At 44.6% G+C, this 19329-nt stretch overlaps 1 protein-coding gene and 1 long non-coding RNA gene across 3 annotated transcripts in view; one reads left to right on the forward strand and one right to left on the reverse strand.

The window, feature by feature from the left end:
• The window catches only part of FLACC1 (flagellum associated containing coiled-coil domains 1), a 93363-nt gene extending 77014 nt beyond the window's left edge, over nt 1-16349 (reverse strand). The window contains exons 1-7 of one of the 2 annotated variants that reach the window (XM_082397375.1): nt 16266-16349; nt 9421-9577; nt 8849-8923; nt 6201-6249; nt 4536-4669; nt 3265-3358; nt 1571-1632 (exon numbers count right to left, since the gene is read on the reverse strand). In XM_082397375.1, the coding sequence (XP_082253501.1) occupies nt 1571-1632; nt 3265-3358; nt 4536-4669; nt 6201-6249; nt 8849-8923; nt 9421-9533 (527 nt within the window). In that variant the 5' untranslated portion in view covers nt 9534-9577; nt 16266-16349. Of the gene's footprint in view, nt 1-1570; nt 1633-3264; nt 3359-4535; nt 4670-6200; nt 6250-8848; nt 8924-9420; nt 9578-16265 lie in introns of those variants that run through there. The other variant, XM_082397374.1, reaches the window with a different exon arrangement.
• Nucleotides 2635-4696, forward strand: LOC309631267. Its single transcript, XR_014246162.1, has 2 exons — nt 2635-2954; nt 4591-4696. It is a non-coding gene; the product is annotated as an uncharacterized lncRNA (long non-coding RNA).
• Nucleotides 16350-19329: the final 2980 nt, after the last annotated feature.

Genomic DNA, 19329 nt, shown 5'->3' on the forward strand with positions numbered 1-19329 from the left:
ACTGTGGGCTGATTAACACCCAGGATAATTTTAGAGCCCAAGGTCTCTCCAGCCTCCATTCCAGGAGGCAGATGTTGGCAGTGTTCAAGAGGAGTGTTAAAATAAAAGGCCATATGGGACTTCCCTGGTGGTCCTGTGGTAAAGAATCCGCCTTCCAATGCAGGGGACGCAGGTTCAATCCCTGGTCAGGGAACTAAGATCCCACATGCCGCAGAGCAACTAGGCCCTCGTGGCTCAACTAGAGAGCCCGCGTGCCACAAACTACAGAGCCCACGTGCCACAACTAGAGAGAAGCCCGCGTGCCACAAGGAAGAGCCCGCATGCCTCAGTGAAGATCCCACGTGCCGCAACTGAGACCCGACGCAGCCAAAAATAAAAAATAATAATAATAAGTAAATAAAATAAATAAATATTAAAAAAATAAAATAAAAGGCTGTATGAGCTGTCAAGCCAAGAAAAGACATGGAGGAACCTTAAATGCATATTGGTAAGTTCAAGAAGTCACTGTGAAAGGGCTACAGGCTGTATGATTCCAACTATGTGACATTTTGGAAAATGCACAGCTACGGAGGCAGTCAAAAGATCAGTGGTTGCCAGGGGTTAGTGGGGAGAGAGGGATGAATAGGCAGAGCTCAGAGGATTTTTAGGGCAATGAAATTATTCTGTATGATACTATAATGGCGGATACGTGTCACTAAATATTTGTCAAAACCCATAGCATGTACAGCATCAAGAGTGAATCCTAATGTAAACTGTGGACATTGGGGGATAACGCTGTGTGTCAGCGTAGGCTTCATTGATTGTAACAAACGTCGCGTGGTGGTGTGGGATGTCAGTGATGACAAAAGGCTGTGCAGGTATGGGGCCTGGGGGTATGTGGGAATTCTCTCTACTTTATGCTCTTTTTTCCTGTGAACTTAAAGCTGCTTTAAAAAATAAAGTCTATTAGTAAATAAGTCAATTAATTTAAAAAATTTTTAAAAAGCAAGTTTGTGACACTTAGGAAGACCTCTCTCTAGCAGGACTACTGGGGCTGCTCTGGTGCCCAGCAGGAGGTGTGGAAGGGGACTTTGTGGGTTTTCTCACTCTCACAGACAACACACCTCCTTTTTCTTCCCCTTGGTTTGTCTCTGCAGCTCTGGCTCCTGCCCTTCCCATAACTTCTTCCCATTTTGCCCAGACCTTGACCTAGTAGCCAGGGACAGTAGAGGTGAGAGGAGGAAGAGGAAGGGCGTGGGGAGAGACCAGGCTGAGAACAACAGTAGTTTACCATGGAAACCTCCTAGAGAACCAAAAAACGGCTCTTCTCGGCAATCAACGGAAAGGGAGATTATAATTGAAATGAAATTTGGATGAGAAATTACAAAGCCAGGAATAACCTTCTCGGGGCTGTATTTTAGTGACCTCAGATCAAACCATCCTGCTCTCCAAAGACATGTCTCTTATCTCCCCTACCCCTCGCCACCCAGTTCCATTTGACGTTGTCTGAAATCCCAGTGAACTGAAATCCTGCAAGGATGCAGGAGCCTTAGGACCTTCAGTACACAAGAACTTGTGCCAGAAAGCGTACCTCCTCTTGCTTTCAAAGTTCTTCTGCATCTCGGCACAGCGGAGATCCATCTCATTGGAGAGCTAGAAACGAGGCTGGCATTAACAAGACAGGATTGAGGACCCCACTCCCACTCCAACCTGCAAATTCTGAGAAGTCTTCCCATTCATGGGGTATGCCCCTCTCCCCAAGCCTCTCCCGTTGTGTTCGGCAGTGCCAGAGAGCACATCGTTACTGAGGGAACGGAACAATTCTTGCCTCGCTCTATGTTGTCTGGTACGTAATCAGTTCACAAAGGGTGCATGGAAACCATCCCTTTCACTATTTTGTGGGCAGGTCTGGTCTCTTTGGCTGGACTGTAATCTCTTTGCAAGATCATGGTCTTTGGATTTTTGGATACGTAATTCAATTGAGCAATCGTTTATTGTGCAAAGGGCTTGACCTGGAGGAGCCAAAGAGGCCTGAGACTCAGACCCTGCTTTGATGAACTTAAAACCAGTGTGGAGGCAGGAAGTGCTCAGTTCCAGGTGAACCTCCCTTCTAACACACACATCGGGTCCTCTGGCCAGTGCCTCAGGAGGAATAGACACCGCCAGCCGAGACAAGACCTCGGGGCCAGCACACACCCCCTTCTGCACAGTCACACAACAATGTAGGGTGTTCACAGCTGGGAGAATTTTAAGAATCACAATCTGAGGTCCCTCCATGGAAATAATCTCTAAATATGTCTTCAGCAGGGCCGATGCTTCAGTGACTGAAAGTGTGCATTTTGCCCAGTAACCCACCACAGATGAGGTGAGTGATCTCATGCAAATTATTTAACTTCCTGAGCCTCAATTTCCTTTCTGCAGAAGGTGACCATGAACTTGGCAGGGTTTTCAGGAAGGTATAGGAATGAATCCTCAGAAGGGAAGGTCTCAGCCTGAGTCCTATGCTGGGTCACTATAGGATTCAGACACATCTGGTGTGTATCAGAAGGCGAGGGGCTGGCCTGCTGGGAAGCCATCCTTCACACGTGGGTTCGGTAACGGCAAGCGAGGCGGGGTCGGGGGAGGGGCTGGTGGCAGGAGGGGATGGGGAGATGGGGAGGAGAAAGGAGGAGATGGGAGGAGAGGGGAGGACATCTAAGGATTGCTCTGATGTATCATTCCAGTCCAGGCCACCAGACGCCTCTGCTTAGGGCGGAGAAGAAAAGCCCGTGATAAAACGAATGGTGAATTTTAAAGGAAGTGTTACCAGAAGCCCCAGGGAACACGAAGAGTGCAAACTGAAATCAGCAGATTCTGGAGAGTGGGTTTTGGCAGTTTCACCAGCAACAGGAAGTGGTACTGGAGGCTTCTGGGCAGCTTTTGAGCAAAACTGAAGTCCTGGTCACGCTGATGCGGTTACCAAGAGCCTCAGCAAGGTCTGAAATTTAACTCACCGCACAGGCCACAGCCAGCCCTGCTGGAAATGGCTGGCGCCCCCTAGTGTGGAGAGGACAGTGGCACTGAACATGCCAGAGGCTCCCCGAGAACTCCCGGAAATTGAGTTAGGCCTGGAGGAGGGACTTGAGTTCTTGCGATTATGGATGAGGATGGAGTCAGGGCTGTTGCCTGGACAGCCTGGTTCCCAGGAGTAAGGTGCTTGGCCTTGCCTGGAACGTAGCAGGTGATCTGAAACTATTGGCCCTTCCCCTTCCCAAAGAGATGTCGGTTAACTCAAGGACCACTCACCAGTTTTTGGGCAGAACGATGGTCTCTGTTCATTTGCTCTATTACCGCTGTCAGCTCTGAGATCTGTTCTTCTAGGTCAGTAACGATAGCAGTCCTGCGGGACAAGTAATCCGTCATCCACGCAGCTTCCAGGCCGTGCCAGTCAGGGCCCTCCCTGGGCATGGCTGGCTCTGGGCTGGTGAGAGCCAGGCCATGTCCTGCACCTGCTCCATCACCATGGGGGGTGGGGGTAGGGGCAGAGGGTGGTTTGGAAGAAGGAGTTTGGCAGTAGGGTGGCTGAGCCTCACACGCAGCCCTTTTGGGGAATCTGGCCAGAAGTGAGCAGGGGTGGTCTGGTGACCCACTGACTAGAAGGGAAAGAGGAGGATGCCAGAAATCTATGAGGATTTGACCTTGACTCGGTAAAGATACTTGAAATGGAGGAGGGAGAAATTCAGAGGATTAGGAAATTAGGTGGAGGAATAGGATTGATGCTGACAGTGACTCATAGACAAGGAATGGGCCGGAAACAGGACAAAGAGGGGATTTAAGAGTGTGGATTTCAGAGTAGATATACGGATTTTTGTGTTTCTGAGTCTGGGGACTCCATGAAATCTGTAAGTTTACTCAGCTCTGTTTGGCTGAGCTGGAGTGAACAGAGTGGCAGGCAGAGCAGCAGAGATGAGGTCCTTGATTCCTGAGGGTGAGGAAAGAAGAGAGAGGATGCAGGAGGAGATGGGGAAGGAGGAGATATGAATCAGAGGTTTAGCAGGTAGCACGAAGAGGATGTGGGGACTGACTTTACATGGTCCCGGAGGACAGAGAGTGGGTGGGTCTTGAATGACAGAGGGTGTGGCAGCGTGCTCAGCCGGGATGGAGTCAGACCAGAACCTTCCACGCTGCACCTCTCAGAGGCGTAAACTAAGTGGTATCTTTCGACTTAATGGAAAAGAGATGCAGGCTCTGGCCTCCCAGAAACCCTGACCTTACTCTCAGCTCTCACCCTTCAAGTTCAGACTATTTTATGAACATTTCATCTACTCATTACCTCCAGAAACAGCTAGTCCCCTTCAGTGTGAGGGACACCCACCCAATCATTCTCCAGATCAGCTGCCTGACTCGTCTGTCTGCCTGACTCAAATGGGCTCAGAGCAGAGAGGTGGGTGTGGAGGGGAGCCGGCGCCAGGCTGAGGAGTGAAGGGACGCCGTGAACTGGGCCCCAAGTAAGGGGTTCGTCCTTGAGGCCAGGCCGGGTGGGGCTGAGGAGCTGGATGTGGGTCCAGGGACATTACCTGGAAATTCTGACTTTGTCCATGCTGTCTGATTCTGAATGCTTTTTCCTATCAGACATCTCATCTCCCAAGGTGACGGAAATCTGCTCTCTATTCCGAACGAAGCGGTAGCCAGGTGACATGTTTATTACTTCCTGGGCATCAAGGTGGAAGATAAGGTATGCTGCAGACCTGGAGTGCTGAGATTTCTCCAATCTTCTGCTAGCGCCCTACTCACATCTTACAAACAGACACGTGAGGTGGGATTCCCTGTCCCAAGTTCCCCCCGTGCCCTCCCGCAGCTTACCTCTCTCCTCGCACCCAACTGCAAGACGCGGCTGGCTCCTGAGCGCCCCCATAGGCCTCTCAAATTCAGCATGTGCACAACCCAACCGCTGACCCCTGCCACCGCTCTGCTTCCCAGCCCACATCCTCCTCTGCGTTCTCCTTCATGGCCAGAGGCCAGGAGGCGGCCAGCCATTGTGGAAACCCCTCAGGTTTTGGAATTAGATGGGCCAGAGTTTAAATCCTGGCTCTGCCACCAACCATAGTTATTCAACATCTCCGTGCTTCAGTTTCCTTATCAGAAGATGAGGATAATACCTCTTCTTCAAATGGCTTTTTTTGAGGAATAAACAAAATAACATAGGAGAAAATGCCTAGTTCAGTTACAAACAAAACAAAACAAAAAAACCCAGAAAACATTCAAGTCAATTCCTCCACACCCCACTAGACACCAAGTCATTCATCTGGGCAGGCTACCGGCCAGCATAGTCCAGGATAAGATGTACCATCTTGAGTTGTGCAGGACACCCCTGCAGCCCCACGAGTCCTGTCACTGCTGTCTCCTAACTGTATCTCGACCTCATCCTCTCTTTGCCGCACCCCTGCCCCTGACATGGCTCAAGGCCACTGTCATCTTTCTCCTTGGCTCTGGGGATCCCTTCCCAATTGGCCTCTCCGCCTTCAGTCTGGCTCCCCTAAAGTTCATCATCCTCTCCACCTGGAGGGCTATTGCATATTTGTTTATTTTTTTTTCCTGACCATTAGGGGACTGCGTGATCCTTGCATTAAGAGAGCTGGGGCAGGGGGAGAAGGGCGAGGAAAATAGACAAAAGCAGAAAGCAGTAAAAAGCACCAATAATATCCCACCGGAGGGTCTTTTTTCTAAAATGTAAATCTGACCTGGTCCTGTGCCCGTGTCAGACCCCCTAAAGCCTCCCAGACACAAAAAGGATTAGGCCCAAACTCCCAGGCTGGTGTCATGTCCTTCTGGGTTTGGTCCCCACCTCTTTCTCCAGCACCCTCCCATCCCTGCTCTTCTCAGGGGTCCTGACGGTCCCTCCCCCACCCTTTGCGGGTTCCCAAGTGCAGCAGAGGGTTTCCTGCATCTGGGCATGAGCTCTACCCTGGCCTGTACTGATTGTCACCGTCTGGTTTCCTTGAGACACTCTTCTCACCCTACACAAGGCAGCAGAAATAGGTAATTAAATGCCCTCTCTGGGGTCTGGCTGAGCTGAGTTCAAGTCTTGGTTCTGCCGCTTACCAGCTACACATTAAATGCAGTAATTACAGTTCCTCCTCAGAGGATCATTGCACAGATTCGATGAGGTAAACATGTGTAAAAGATCCAAGCCTGCACACAATAAATGTTAGCCCCACTGCCCGCTTCCCGTTTTTACTCACACAAGGTAATTTATTGCTCTCCTCATGTTTTCCTAAATGGATTTTCATTCTGCAAGAGAAAGGTGTGCTCAGAAAGCAACCGGAGAGCAAAGAAAAGTTCCAAGCTTAGGAGCTGCACCCTGATCCTGCCACTCATCTGTAAAAAGTGACATTACCTGGGGGATCTCTGCGATCCCTTTCATCTCTCAAAATAGTCTACTTCAGGAAATAGGGAATATTTAAGGGTCCAGGGATCGTTGGTACACAGATTGTGATGAAATGGTGGGCAGTAAAAAAGTGGGAAATCAATCCGTCACTAGTCTAAGAGCAGAACTATTGCTAAAGCAAGGCCAAGAGACTTCGCATGAAGATCCCAAGCGCTCTCCTATGAGCACAGTGTCTAATCTTCGATGCACACATTTTTAAGTGACATCTGTGTTGTCTGCACACCTGCCTTCGTGTTTACACTAGAAAATGGTGCTCTGCGATCCTGAAAGTGCCCCTTAAATGAATTCAGGACAAGCAAAGTGTTACTATCCTGAGATCTGGCGTTAACCCTGATTATAATTAATTTTTGTTTTCAGTTACAGAAACATGAGCATGATATCAGGTACTCAAATGTCACAAGAGTGTTTACAAGCGAGCTTACCCGGGACGTTGAAAGAGCTGAATAAGAGTAACTAGCTTCTGATGTGGTGACATGAAATGTAAGGTGGATGGGGTCACCCTTCTCGGAATCCTCTGATGGCTTCCCATCTGTTACCGGCTAAAAGATCACCCCCCAACCCCACCCCGCCAACCTCCCAAATTCACCGGGCTGAAGCTCGAACACCTGCTGTCTCAGAATGTGACTTTATTTGGATATACGACCTTTAAAGAGGTGACTAAGTTAAAATGAAGCCACTAGGGTGGGCCCCAATCCCATTTTACTGATGTCCTTGCAAGAGAGATTAGGACACACAGAGAGACCCCTGGGTGTGCAGGCACAAAGGAAAGACCAGGTGAGGAGGCGGCAGGCAGGCAGCCATCTGCAAGCCGAGGAGAGAGCCCTCACCAGAAGCCAACTCTGCCAGCACCTTGACCTTGGACTTCCAGCTTCCAGCACTGTGAGACAATAAATTTCTGTTGCTTAAGCCACTCAGTTTGTGGGGTTTTTTGTTATGGCAGCCCTAGCAGCGAATACACCATCCCTTTCAGAGTAACAGCCAAAGTCCTGATAGTGGCCAGCACAGTTTACTGTATGAGTTTCCTACTGTTACTCTAACAAATTACCATAAGTTTAGTGCCTGAAAACAACACCAGCTTGTTATAGTTCTGGAGGGCAGAGTGTGAAATGGGTCTCTCTGGGCTAAAATCAAGGTGTTGGCAGGGTCGTATTCCTCCCGGAGGCTCTAGAGGAGAATCTATTTCCTTGTCTTTTCCAGCTCCTAGAAGCTGCCCCCGTTCCTAGTGGCCTTGTCCTCTATCTTCAAAGCCAACAATGGCATCACTCCAACCTCTGTTTCTATCATCACGTCTCCTTCTCTGACACTCTGACTTCCTCTTTCATGTGTAAGGATCTTTACATTGACGTTAGGCCCACCTGGATAATCCAGGTTGATCTGTCCATCTCAAGGTCAGCTGATGAGCAACATAGTTCCATCTGCAATCTTAATTTTCCCTTGGCAAGTAACAGAACAAAGTGGTGGTTTCCAGGGATTAGGACATGGACTTCTTTGTGGGCGGGGGTGGGGGGTGGTGTCATTATTCTGCCGACTACATTCAGCATCTCTGCTGCTTCTCTGAGCTCATTTCCCAACACTGTCTCCTCACTTCCTGCACTCCCCCCACATGGGCCTCTTTGCTTTCCAGGAAAAGATCAGACGTGCCAAGCAAGTTCCCACCCAGGGCCTTTGTACCCGCTGTTCCCTTGGCCAAGAGTGCTTGCCCGAGGTGCCAAAGCGGCTCCTGCTGGCTTTTTACACAGGGATTGCCCTGACTTCTCTGTATAAAATAACAATCCCACCCTCACCATCCCCTCCTCCCTATGCCTGTGTTATTTTTCCTCGTAGCACTTGTAGACCTTGGATGGATTAACATGTTTATGGTCATTGTGAGTCCCTGAGAGTGAAGACTTTGCCGTGTTCACTGCTGTCCCCCTGCACCTGACTCAATGTATAGCAAATAATAGGTGCTCAATAAAAATTTTCCAAATAAATAAATAAATAGAACACAAAGATTCATGCAAAGGCCTAAAGCTAAGTTACACATCTAAGCTTATAAATATGGATTAAAAACTTTAATTGATGAGTAAAAACAGAGCTGCAAGCTACAGAAAACCTTAGACATGGTAATCGGGAGAAGGGTGAGTCAGCACCATAAATCCAAGGGAGGCTCTTTGCCAAGGAAGTGTATCGGGCATCGTGCCCTTTTAGGGCAGGGAATGGCTTTTTGGGGCACTTCCACTGAGAGCTCCTTTGAAGCGACCTTGAAAGCTGTGGGGTCAGAGGACCACAGAACCCACTTGTAGGAGCTGAGGTCTGGGGGGAATCCCAGCAGGTTCTGGCATTTCTCTGACATACCTGGCAGCAGTTAGCTCAAGTCAGGAAGGTCTGTGAAGGCCAAGAAGGGAGATTATTTTATTCCCATACCTTGAACCGTCCCTGTCCCATGGACATAAAAATACTTACTTTGGGGCGACAACAGATTTTGTTATCGGTTGGGCATAATTTTGGTTTTTTGAAGCTGGAGGAAGAGGAGTTAGCCTGGAAGTGAAAAAGGAAATAACGAGAAAGAGAAGATTGGAAATTCAGAAACCAGGTTTAGCACTCCCCGGTAAGGGAGATCCCCACCGTGAACCCAAAGTGGAATATATGGTCTGATAACGGGAATCTTTAAAATCAGGACGATCTTGGGGAACCTCAGGCTGAAGGCCTTGGCACTTGTTCATGGACCAGGGGCTCCCGGGCCAGCAGCACAACTCATCCCCTAGTTCTAGAAGCTCTTCGTCCCCCATGGAGAGCCAGCTGCCATGGGCCCCTTCCCTGCTGCGCTAATTCTGAGACTTCCTCACTGAAAATGACACTCAGCGCCGGCAGCACTGCCAAGAGCGTTGTGCAGCCTACAGGCTGTGGAAAGCTGGGCTTTCTGGCCCTCTTGGGATTCTGCTGCCAGGTTGACTGTTTCGGAAATCTTGGGAGAGAAAGATGGCTGTAATGCAGCCCAAGCCCCCAGGCTCCACTCCATCCCAGGTAATCCTTACTTGGACTTCACTGGGGAGGTCTTTCTTGGTGGCTGAGGGGTCTCGGTTAGTTTCCGTGGTCCCAAGTTCCAGGGATCCCAGCAGGTGCAGTAGACGAGAGGGTTGGGGTACATGGCAGGTCAGGGGCCGCCTCGGCTGCTAGGTCAGGAGGCCCTTGCTGAAATGGGAAAATAGCAGCAGAGTCACAGTGTTCAGAGTCAGAGCAACAGTACTTAGAGACAAATTGGGAAGAACCCAGGGAAGGCCCAAAAAGCACAGATGACAGATTCTGGAAGTTGTCGATGTGGTACAGGGTCTTGACTATAGAATAACACCTCACCCCTTGCCACCTAGGAGACTTGACTTGAAGGCAGTGTCACGTTTGATGTAGTTGAGTGCTTACTATGAGCCAGATCCACAATAAGTGATCGGTTACTGTTATGCCAACTTTACAGACGACTATAGTGAGGCTCAGAGAGGTCACGGAGGTAGCAAGCTGAAAAGCTGGGAACAAACACAAGTCTATCTGACTCCTAAGCACTTCCTCTTCCATCAGGTCACACTAGCTGTCTCTAAAGCAAAGAGAAATCCCTGCAGCAGGTCCTTCATAGACCTTTCTGGAAAATCAGGTCTGTTAGTCAAATTATAGTGCAAGCAGATCTTTCGATTTCTCTTTCCTGGTCACCTGCCTGAATTACACAGTCAAAACTCTTCTTTCTTGACTCCATAAAAACAAAAACAAAAACAAAAAGCCCTGTTAGGAAGGTTTGCGTGAAAGACAACTGTCAGATAAACATGGAGCCTTGATCACACTTGTTTATCTTCTTTCTTTTCCAGAACCCCACGAAAATGAGAGTAGAGATTAAAAGAGATTTAATTCCACAGAAACAAAGAGAATGAGAGAGGAGACGATATGGCACAAGCGATGTCAGTACATGCTTGGCACCGTAACTCCCTCACGTAGCTTCCATAGGAACCTGCAGCCTACGTGCCTGCAAAGGGCGTACAGACCAGCAGGAACCAATTTCCAGGTGAAAGCTCCCTAAGACTCAGGATTGGAACTGGTAGATTATCTGATGATCCTGATGGGTATTTGACAGATCTGTTGGAGCACATGGTAGGTCAAATAATGTCTCCCCAGCAAAAAAGTTTATGTTCTAATCCCTGGAACCTGTAAATATGTTACCTTACATGCCAAGGGGGGTTTTGCTGCTGTGATTAAGGATTTTCCCCCCCAACCATGCTTTTTTTCCCCTCTAGTTTATTTTTTATTGAAGTATAGTTGACATACAATATTATATTAGTTTCCAGTATACAATATAGTGATTTGACATTTACATACATTACAAACTGATCGTGATAAGTCTAGTAACCACGTCACCTTGTAAAGTTTTTACAGTATTATTGACTATATTCCATAGGCTGTACATTACATTCTATGACATTTATTTTATAACTGGAAATTTGTACCTCATGATCCTCTTCATCTATTTTGCTCAACTCTTTACCCCTCTCCCCTCTGGCAACCAGTTTGTTCTCTATATCTATGAGTCTGTTTCTGTTTTGTTTTGTTTGTTCATTTGTTTTGTTGTTTATTTTTTATTTTTAAGTTTTAAAGTAATTATTAAAGTTTTTATTGAAAATAACTCACGTTCATACAGGTAAGGCCAATAGAGTGTGTTATCAGAATAGAATAAATCAGAGTTGCTTGGCTGGTTAAGGAGTCATATGGCAAGATTGGCAGGAAACTGAGTTTAAAAACAATGTAGATAACTAAAATATTTTAAAATGTTATATTAGAATTAGAAATGTTATACTAAAAATATACTAGAATTTTTGCAAAAGTGAAAAAGGGTGTTTTGTTTTTTAGATTCCACATAGAAGTGAAATCATGCAGTGTTTGTCTTTCTCTGACTTATTTCACTTGGCATAATAGCCTCTAGGTCCATTCATGCTGTTGCAAATGACAAGATTTCATTCTTTTTTATGACTGAGTAATATTCCATTGTACATATATGGCACATCTTCTTCATTCATTCATCTGTTGATGGGTCGTTAGGCTGCACAGCAAAGGAAACCAACAAGACGACAAGGCGACCTACTGAATGGGAGAAGATATTTGCAAACGATATATCTGATAAGGAGTTAATATCCAAAATATAAAAGAACACACAACTCAGTAGCAAAAAAACCAAACAATTCAATTAAAAAATGGGTAAAGGGGGCTTCCCTGGTGGCGCCGTGGTTGAGAATCTGCCTGCCAATGCAGGGGACACGGGTTCGAGCCCTGGTCTGGGAAGATCCCACATGCCACGGAGCAACTAGACCCGTGAGCCACAACTACTGAGCCTGCGCGTCTGGAGCCTCTGCTCTGCAACAAGAGAGGCCGCGATAGTGAGAGGCCCGCACACCGCGATGAAGAGTGGCCCCCGCTTGCCACAACTAGAGAAAGCCCTCGCACAGAAACGAAGACCCAACACAGCCATAAATAAATAAATAAAATAATTTTTTTTTAAAAAAAGGTAAAGGGCCTGAATAGACAATTTTCCAAGGAAGATATACAGGTGGGCAACAGACACATGAAAAAATGCTTACATCACTAATCATCAGGGAAATGCTAATCAAAACCACAATGAGATATTGCCTCACAACTGTCAGAATGGCCATCATCAAAAAGACAACAAGTAGCAAGTGTTCACGAGGATGTGGAGAAAAGGGAATCCTTGTGCACTGTTCATGGGAATGTAAATTGGTGCAGCCCCTGTGGAAAACAGTATGGAGGGTCCTCAAAAAGTTAAAAATAGAACTACCATACAATCTAGCAATTCCACTTCTGGGTATTTATACGGAGAAAACAAAAACACTAATTTGAAAAGATATATGCACCCTCCCTATGTTCATTGTAGCATTATTCATAACAGCCAAGATACTGAAGTTAAGGATCTTGAGATGGGGAGATTATCTGGATTATCCGTGTGGACCCAAGGTAATCATTAGTGTTCTTTTAACAGGAAGGTGGGAGGGTCAGAGTCAGAGAAGAAAATGGCCAAGTAGGCATGATTGAGGAAGGGGCCATGAGCCAAGGAATGTGGGCAGCCTCTAGAAGCTGGAAAAGGCAAGGGAATGATTCTCCCCTGAACCTACAGAAGGAACGAAGTCTTGCCAACATCTTGATTTTAGCTCTGTGAGACCCATTTCAGATTTCTGACTTCAGAACTAAAAGATAAACTGCTGTTTTAAGCCACTAAATTTGTGGTAGTTTGTTACAGAGCACTTGTAACAGGAAACAGAAAATTTGGGGAAAAGTTAAAAATAGAAACATAGACTCCTAAGAAAATTAAAATTGCATAATTACTGCAGGCTAACAAATATTGCATAAGAAAGTAAATAAAATCATAGTAAGGAACACACTCATATATATTAATGTAAACGCTTAATATTGATTTAACCAAAAAGTGATTTGTGACTGCACTGGAAGATTGGGGGTGGGTGTGGGATGGAGAATGTTGGCCCAACGACCAGGTGACAGGGCCACTTTATCTAGCTGTCCGTGTTCCCCTTTGCTGGGGCCCTGGTCAGGAGGTCTCAGGGAGACAAGGGAAGGAGGTGGGGTGGAGCACCCCAGGTGAGAAGATGGTGCCACAGGGGGCTAGAATTCAGGTAAGAATCTGAGAGGAGCCTGCAGCAGTAGTAAGACAGAAGCTCTGCTTCTGTTTAGGACCTTGTATCTGCTTCCTGTGAGAATGGGGCCGATCCTGAACTTGGGGGTTTAGAGGAGTCCCAGGGGCAAGAAGTGAGAGTCTGGGGCAGGCCAACTCCCAGCAAGTGCCTTCCCTATTCCATTTCTGGTCGGCCCATCTGGACTGAACAGTTCTTAAAGGCCCGGCTCCACCATGCCATTCTCTGTGCCCCCAGGGAGCCTGGCAAAGCAACTTGTCCACGACAGGTATTTGATAAATATTTGTTACCTGACTAATAAACTGGGTGGCTCTAATCACAGGGAGCAGTCAACAAGGACAAAGGAGCTCCACAAGTAAAACTGTGAAAATGTAACAGTCATTACAATGTTATAGATAGTATTAAAAATTAGAATTAAAAAACCAAAATGCATAAGTAAATTATGGTACAACCACTCAGTGGAGTTTATATAGTTTTTTTTGTTTTCTTGTTTTTTTTGCTGCACCACGTGGCGTACTGGATCTTAGTTCTCAGACCAGGGATCGAACCCGTGCCCCCTGCAGTGGAAGCAGAGACTTAGCATTGGACTGCTAGGGAAGCCCTATATAGATTTTTTTTTTTAATATAGTTCTTTTTTTTAAAATTAATTAATTAATTAATGTATTTATTTTGGCTGTGTTGGGTCTTCGTTTCTGTGTGAGGGCTTCCTCTAGTTGCGGCAAGCGGGGGCCACTCTTCATCGCGGTGCGCGGGCCTCTCACTATCGCGGCCTCTCTTGTTGTGGGGCACAGACTCCAGACGCGCAGGCTCAGTAGTTGTGGCTCACAGGCCCAGCTGCTCCGTGGCATGTGGGATCTTCCCAAACCAGGGCTCGAACCCGTGTCCCCTGCATTGGCAGGCAGATTCTCAACCACTGCACCACCAGGGAAGCCCCCCTGTATAGATTTTAACTGACCACTTTAAAGCCTGTGGAAACATGAAGAAATGAGTATGAACCAAGATAGAAAATAGTGTCTATGCAGTGAATACAATTATGTAAAAGTTTGTACCAATATGGACAAGGGTTAGAAAAGAATATATTTAAAAATGAAAATTGGGCCAGAATGTCAGAATTATGATTTTTCTTCCCCCTCCACAACATTCTTTACTAAAATTTTCTTTGGGTTTTGGAATCAGATGGGTCTGATTTGCATGGAAGCTTCTCCACTTATCAGCTGTGGGACCTCAAAAGATGTACTTTCACATTTCTGAGTCTCAGTTTCCTCATCTGCAAAATGGGGACAAAAATTCATGCCTCCTCATTGTGCTGTTGTGCACATGGAACGAGACCATGTCAGGAAAGCTCTTGGCACACTGCCTTGCATACATTACATTCTCAAAAACTGGTAACTGAGTTTATGAATATTATGAACCCCAGTGGCATTTTGTTTACAGAAACTTTTATTTCTAAATTTGTGGGAGAATAGGTTTATTTTTGTGTTTCTGTTAAATTGAAATATGCTTATTGTAAAGAAAATCATAACACAGAAGAGTCTAAGGAAGTAAAAATTCTCCAAAATACTAACATCTAGAGATGACCACTGAAAATATTTTGATTAATGTCTTCTAGAATTCTCTCTAAAGAAACAGATTTATATAATTTTCCATAAATGAGAACAAACTCTACTTACATTCTAGATGTGACTTTTTAAAACAATGTCATGAGCTTCTTTTAATGTCAGTAACTATATATATATATATATATATATATAGTATTATCATATAATCATTTTTAAACTTATGTTTACTATGGAGAGACTTTTTTTTTAAATTTATTCATTTATTTATTTATTCATTCATTTATGGCTGTGCTGGGTCTTCGTTTCTGTGTGAGGGCTTTCTCTAGTTGTGGCAAGCGGGGGCCACTCTTCATCGCGGTGCGCGGGCCTCTCACTATCACGGCCTCTCTTGTTGCGGAGCACAGGCTCCAGACGCGCAGGCTCAGTAATTGTGGCTCACGGGCCCAGCCGCTCCGCGGCATGTGGGATCCTCCCAGACCAGGGCTCGAACCTGTGTCCCCTGCATTGGCAGGCAGATTCTCAACCACTGCGCCACCAGGGAAGCCCCTGGAGAGACTTTTTAAATGTACAAAAGTAGAGAAAAGAGTACAGTGAACTCACACATCACCTAGCTTCAACAATTAGCAATTTGTGGCTACTCTCATTCATCTATACTCAGCCCACTTTTCTAACACTAGATTATTTTAAAAGCAAACCTATAATTTTAATTATACTTAAGACAAATCTTTAAAACAAGCCTGAGATTTGATTCTATATCATCATGACTTTGTAAATTTGTCTTCTATGAATGTACCTGTTTATATTTTTAGCCGGTTTTATATTGATGAACATTTGGTTTTTTCCTTTTTTCACCAATGCTTGGTGCATATTCTTTTGCTCTTGAAAAGTAAAGGCCTCTCCCTCCAAATACTCGTGGGGATGACACTCAAAATATTTAACAACCAGTAAGACAAGACTATGGAACAATCAGAATAGTCAAGGGTTATAGGGATGGAACAGGGTGGAGGACCCTCTCCCATCCCCATGCCAGGTATTAAACCCTTACCTGCTGAATCCTGAGGAGGTATGGGGGTGCCAGGGGAGGTGCTGGGGTAACCAAGGTGGCAGTCAGGGCATTCGAGGGGCTTGAACAATGTATATGCACAACCAGTATGGTAGTATTTCACTATATCAATAACTGCATACGAGCTAAACGTCAGCCCTCTACCTCTGTACTCTCCCAAGAGTGAATCACTGTTAACAGCTTTTTGGTTATCCTTCCAGAAATGTTCTGTAATCTTTAAAATTTTTTACACAACTGAGAACATACTTTACACACTACACCATTTCTGCTTTTTTAAAAAAATATATAACAGGCTATCTAATAGATATTTCCATATCAGCATAGATAGATCTACTGCCTACAGAGTGGCTTGATGCGCATTGTATGGCTCTAAATATAGGGGTGTGTGTGGTGGTGATGGGGTTAGGATTCTTTCTCCTCATTATTTTCCTTTCCTATATCTCTCCCTGATGATTTTACCTGAGGATCAGTGGACCGAATGTGCCAACAGGTGACTCTGTAGTCACCAGTGAGCCAGCTGAGCCTCCAGAAAAAAATTATATGAAACATCTTTCCAAAGGGCTTACCTTGGACTGCCCAAAGATTTGTTTTTCCCATGTGGTTCCTCTCCAAGCCAAGGGTCTTAAAGACACCACAAGGTTATAGAGAAACTGTTTCGCACCAGCACAAAATCAGAATTCATTCTAGGTCAAATCCAGAGAGTTCCAGAACTTGAGACTTCAGTGGTCATTCCAAGTGATTGAAATGCCAGAGCAGAAAATCCATGGTATGTGTGCTGCAGAGAGACAGGCTTCCAGTGAATACAGTCAAAGTCTTTTACAAAGGCTGACCTGGCATGAGCATGAATTTCCCTTCTAAAGACAATCCAGTTTGAGTCTTTCAGTATTGCAATGAAAGTCAAACTAGAGCAGAAAGTCACCCCTTCATTCAGACTGTTGACGTGGGCTTTGCGTTGTGAGGTTTGTCCTTGGGAGATGGAAGGGAAGGTTTGTTTCTTTTATTGCTATGGAAACAGAACGGCAGCACCTCATTGGCTCAGGCACTCTGCTCTCTAAGAGAGAAGGCTGGAGAAGCAGCCATTGAGAAATTCTGCAAGATGTGAGACAAGATATGCTTAAGATATACTTTCAGAGGAAATAAAATTAAACAGCACTCCTAGGCTTAGTGGCTGTGGCAGTAGTTTCCAGACAGGAAACGTGATGGGTTTTAAGTTCCTCTGTCATTTGCTCACAGAAACCTAAAACTCTAAAGTAAGCACTTTCTTCCTTGAATTTCAGGATTTGAAATCTATAAAAGTACAAATCCCCCAGGGCAGGAGTCTTTTTCAGTACCAAGAAACTCAGATTTTTTTTTTTTCCCTAAAGAAAGCTGTTTTTTCTCATATTGGATTTGCCAAAAAGTTCGTTTGGGTTTTTTGTTAAGATGTTACCGAAAACCCTGAACGAACTTTTTGGCCAGCCCAACAGAAAAAAAATGCTTGCTTAAAAAAAGACCAGTGGCTTTTATTTTTATTCTGCTGCACCTCACTATATTTTACACATTTTATAATAAAAAATTGCTTTAAATAATACCCTTATTAAATACTATTCTCATCTGTTAAAAAATTTTTTTTTAATTTTTTAAAATAAAATTTATTATTTATTTATTTATTAAAATTTTTATTTTATATTGGAGCATAGTTGATTAACAATGTTGTATTAGTTTCAGGTGTACAGCAAAGTGATCCAGTTATACTTGTACATGTATCTATTCTTTTTCAAATTCTTTTCCCATTTAGGTTATTACAGAATTTTGAGCAGAGTCCCCTGTGCTATACAGTTGGTCCTTATTGGTTATCTATTTTAAATATAGTAGTGTGTACATGTCAATCTCAAACTCCCAATCTATCCCTTTTTCTTCTATTTAAAATGAAAGCTGATTATAAATCCACCAGATTGATTTCATGATTCACTGATGAGTCACAACCCAAAGCTTTTAAACGTTTGTTATAAGTTCATCCATTCATTCTACTCCACACTTACTATCTACTGCGTGCCAGGCACTGTTGTGAGGTTGGGTGGATACCTCAGTTCCTGGGATCCAAAGAGCTTAGAGACTAGTGGGGAAACGGACAGTTAATAAATTCACAAAAAGCACAATGCAGCTTATGTTGAGGGCCTCACCACATGCAGTGGGAGTGGATAGCTGGGATTTCTCTCTAGTTTAATGAGTCGAATAATTTTAATTAGAGAAAGAATCTAACTAGCTTTGCATATTAGAAAGATAATTTTGACTGCAGTGTAGAAAAAAACAATTGGAGGGACCAAGGTATGAGGGAGGAAAATCAGTTAGGAGTCTGTGGCAGTGGCCAAATGAGGGAGTAGCAGTGGAGATGGAGAGAAAGAGGACACAAGAGGTCTTGGTGATTGAGGGAAAAGGAGGAGGCCATGATGATTCCTGGGTTTCTAGCTCAAGCAATTGAATAGATGGTGGGGCCATTTATTGAGATGGGAAAGTCTGGGGGACAGACAGGCTCAGGGGAGCTGGCCATGATTTCTTGGACTTGTTGAGTCTGAGATACCAGGGAGACATCCAAGTGGTGAGGTCGGTTACAGAGTTTGTTACCTGTTTTGGGAGTTCAGAAGAAGAGTCTGGGCTATAAACACTTTAGGAGTCTTCAGAGTAGATCTTATTTTAAGCCAAGGCAGTGGATGAGATCACACAGGGAAAAGGTTGTGTAAGAAGAGAAGAGGGTCTAGAACAGAGTCCTGAGGAACACCAATGTTTATGACAGTGTTTCTCAAAGTATGAACTATGTGTTAGTTAAAATATGTAAAACTACCACATGAATGAAAGTGGCTTAAAACAGAGAGGTTCATTAATTTCATGAAATACAAAGTCTGAGGTCAGGCTACCAGAGTTGATGTAGACTCAGAAATGTCATTGTAGAACTGGGTTCTTTCCATTTAATCTATGTTAGTTCTTCTCCCTCTCTTCCTTATCACTGTTACTATATTCCAGAATATTTATTTTCAATAAATCTTCCTTTATACACATAATGAATATTTAATTAGTCAGCAGAGAAAATAAATATGTCTACATTTAAGATAAATCTTTACTCTCACAGATATGTTCTCTAGCCTTGGTGACTTGACTGATTAACAAATTAGTCTCTAAGTAAAGAAGATTTGAATTTAAGTGTGGAGAAACATAACATATTCACTGAAACCAAATGGACCATTTTTCAAATGCTAGGACTGACTCTAATTATTTGCACTTAGTTGGATTATTGTGTATTTTACGATTTGTATTATCATCTTATTACCATACGACAACTGCTATGGAGGAAAAATGTATTTTATGTGATTCATAAGGAACAGTTGGAGAAAATTGCCCTTCATTTGCAAATCTCTGTTGATATTTTGCAATAGTTACCAAAGTAAAGCTGAAGCATCAAAGTATGTATAAAGATCATACAAACTATATACAAAAAAAGAACTGGGTTCTTTCCATCTTTCTGTCATGCCAGCCTCAGTGTGTTGCTGGAGGGGAGCCTCGTGATTGCACTGTGGCTGCCATGACTCCAAGTACCATGAGCAGACTAGGTAGAGATGACTTCAAAAGCTAAAAGGAGGACTTCCCTGGTGGTCC

This window comes from Balaenoptera borealis (assembly GCF_965194805.1).
Source record: "Balaenoptera borealis genome assembly, chromosome: 6".
Classification (NCBI taxonomy): domain Eukaryota; kingdom Metazoa; phylum Chordata; class Mammalia; order Artiodactyla; family Balaenopteridae; genus Balaenoptera; species Balaenoptera borealis.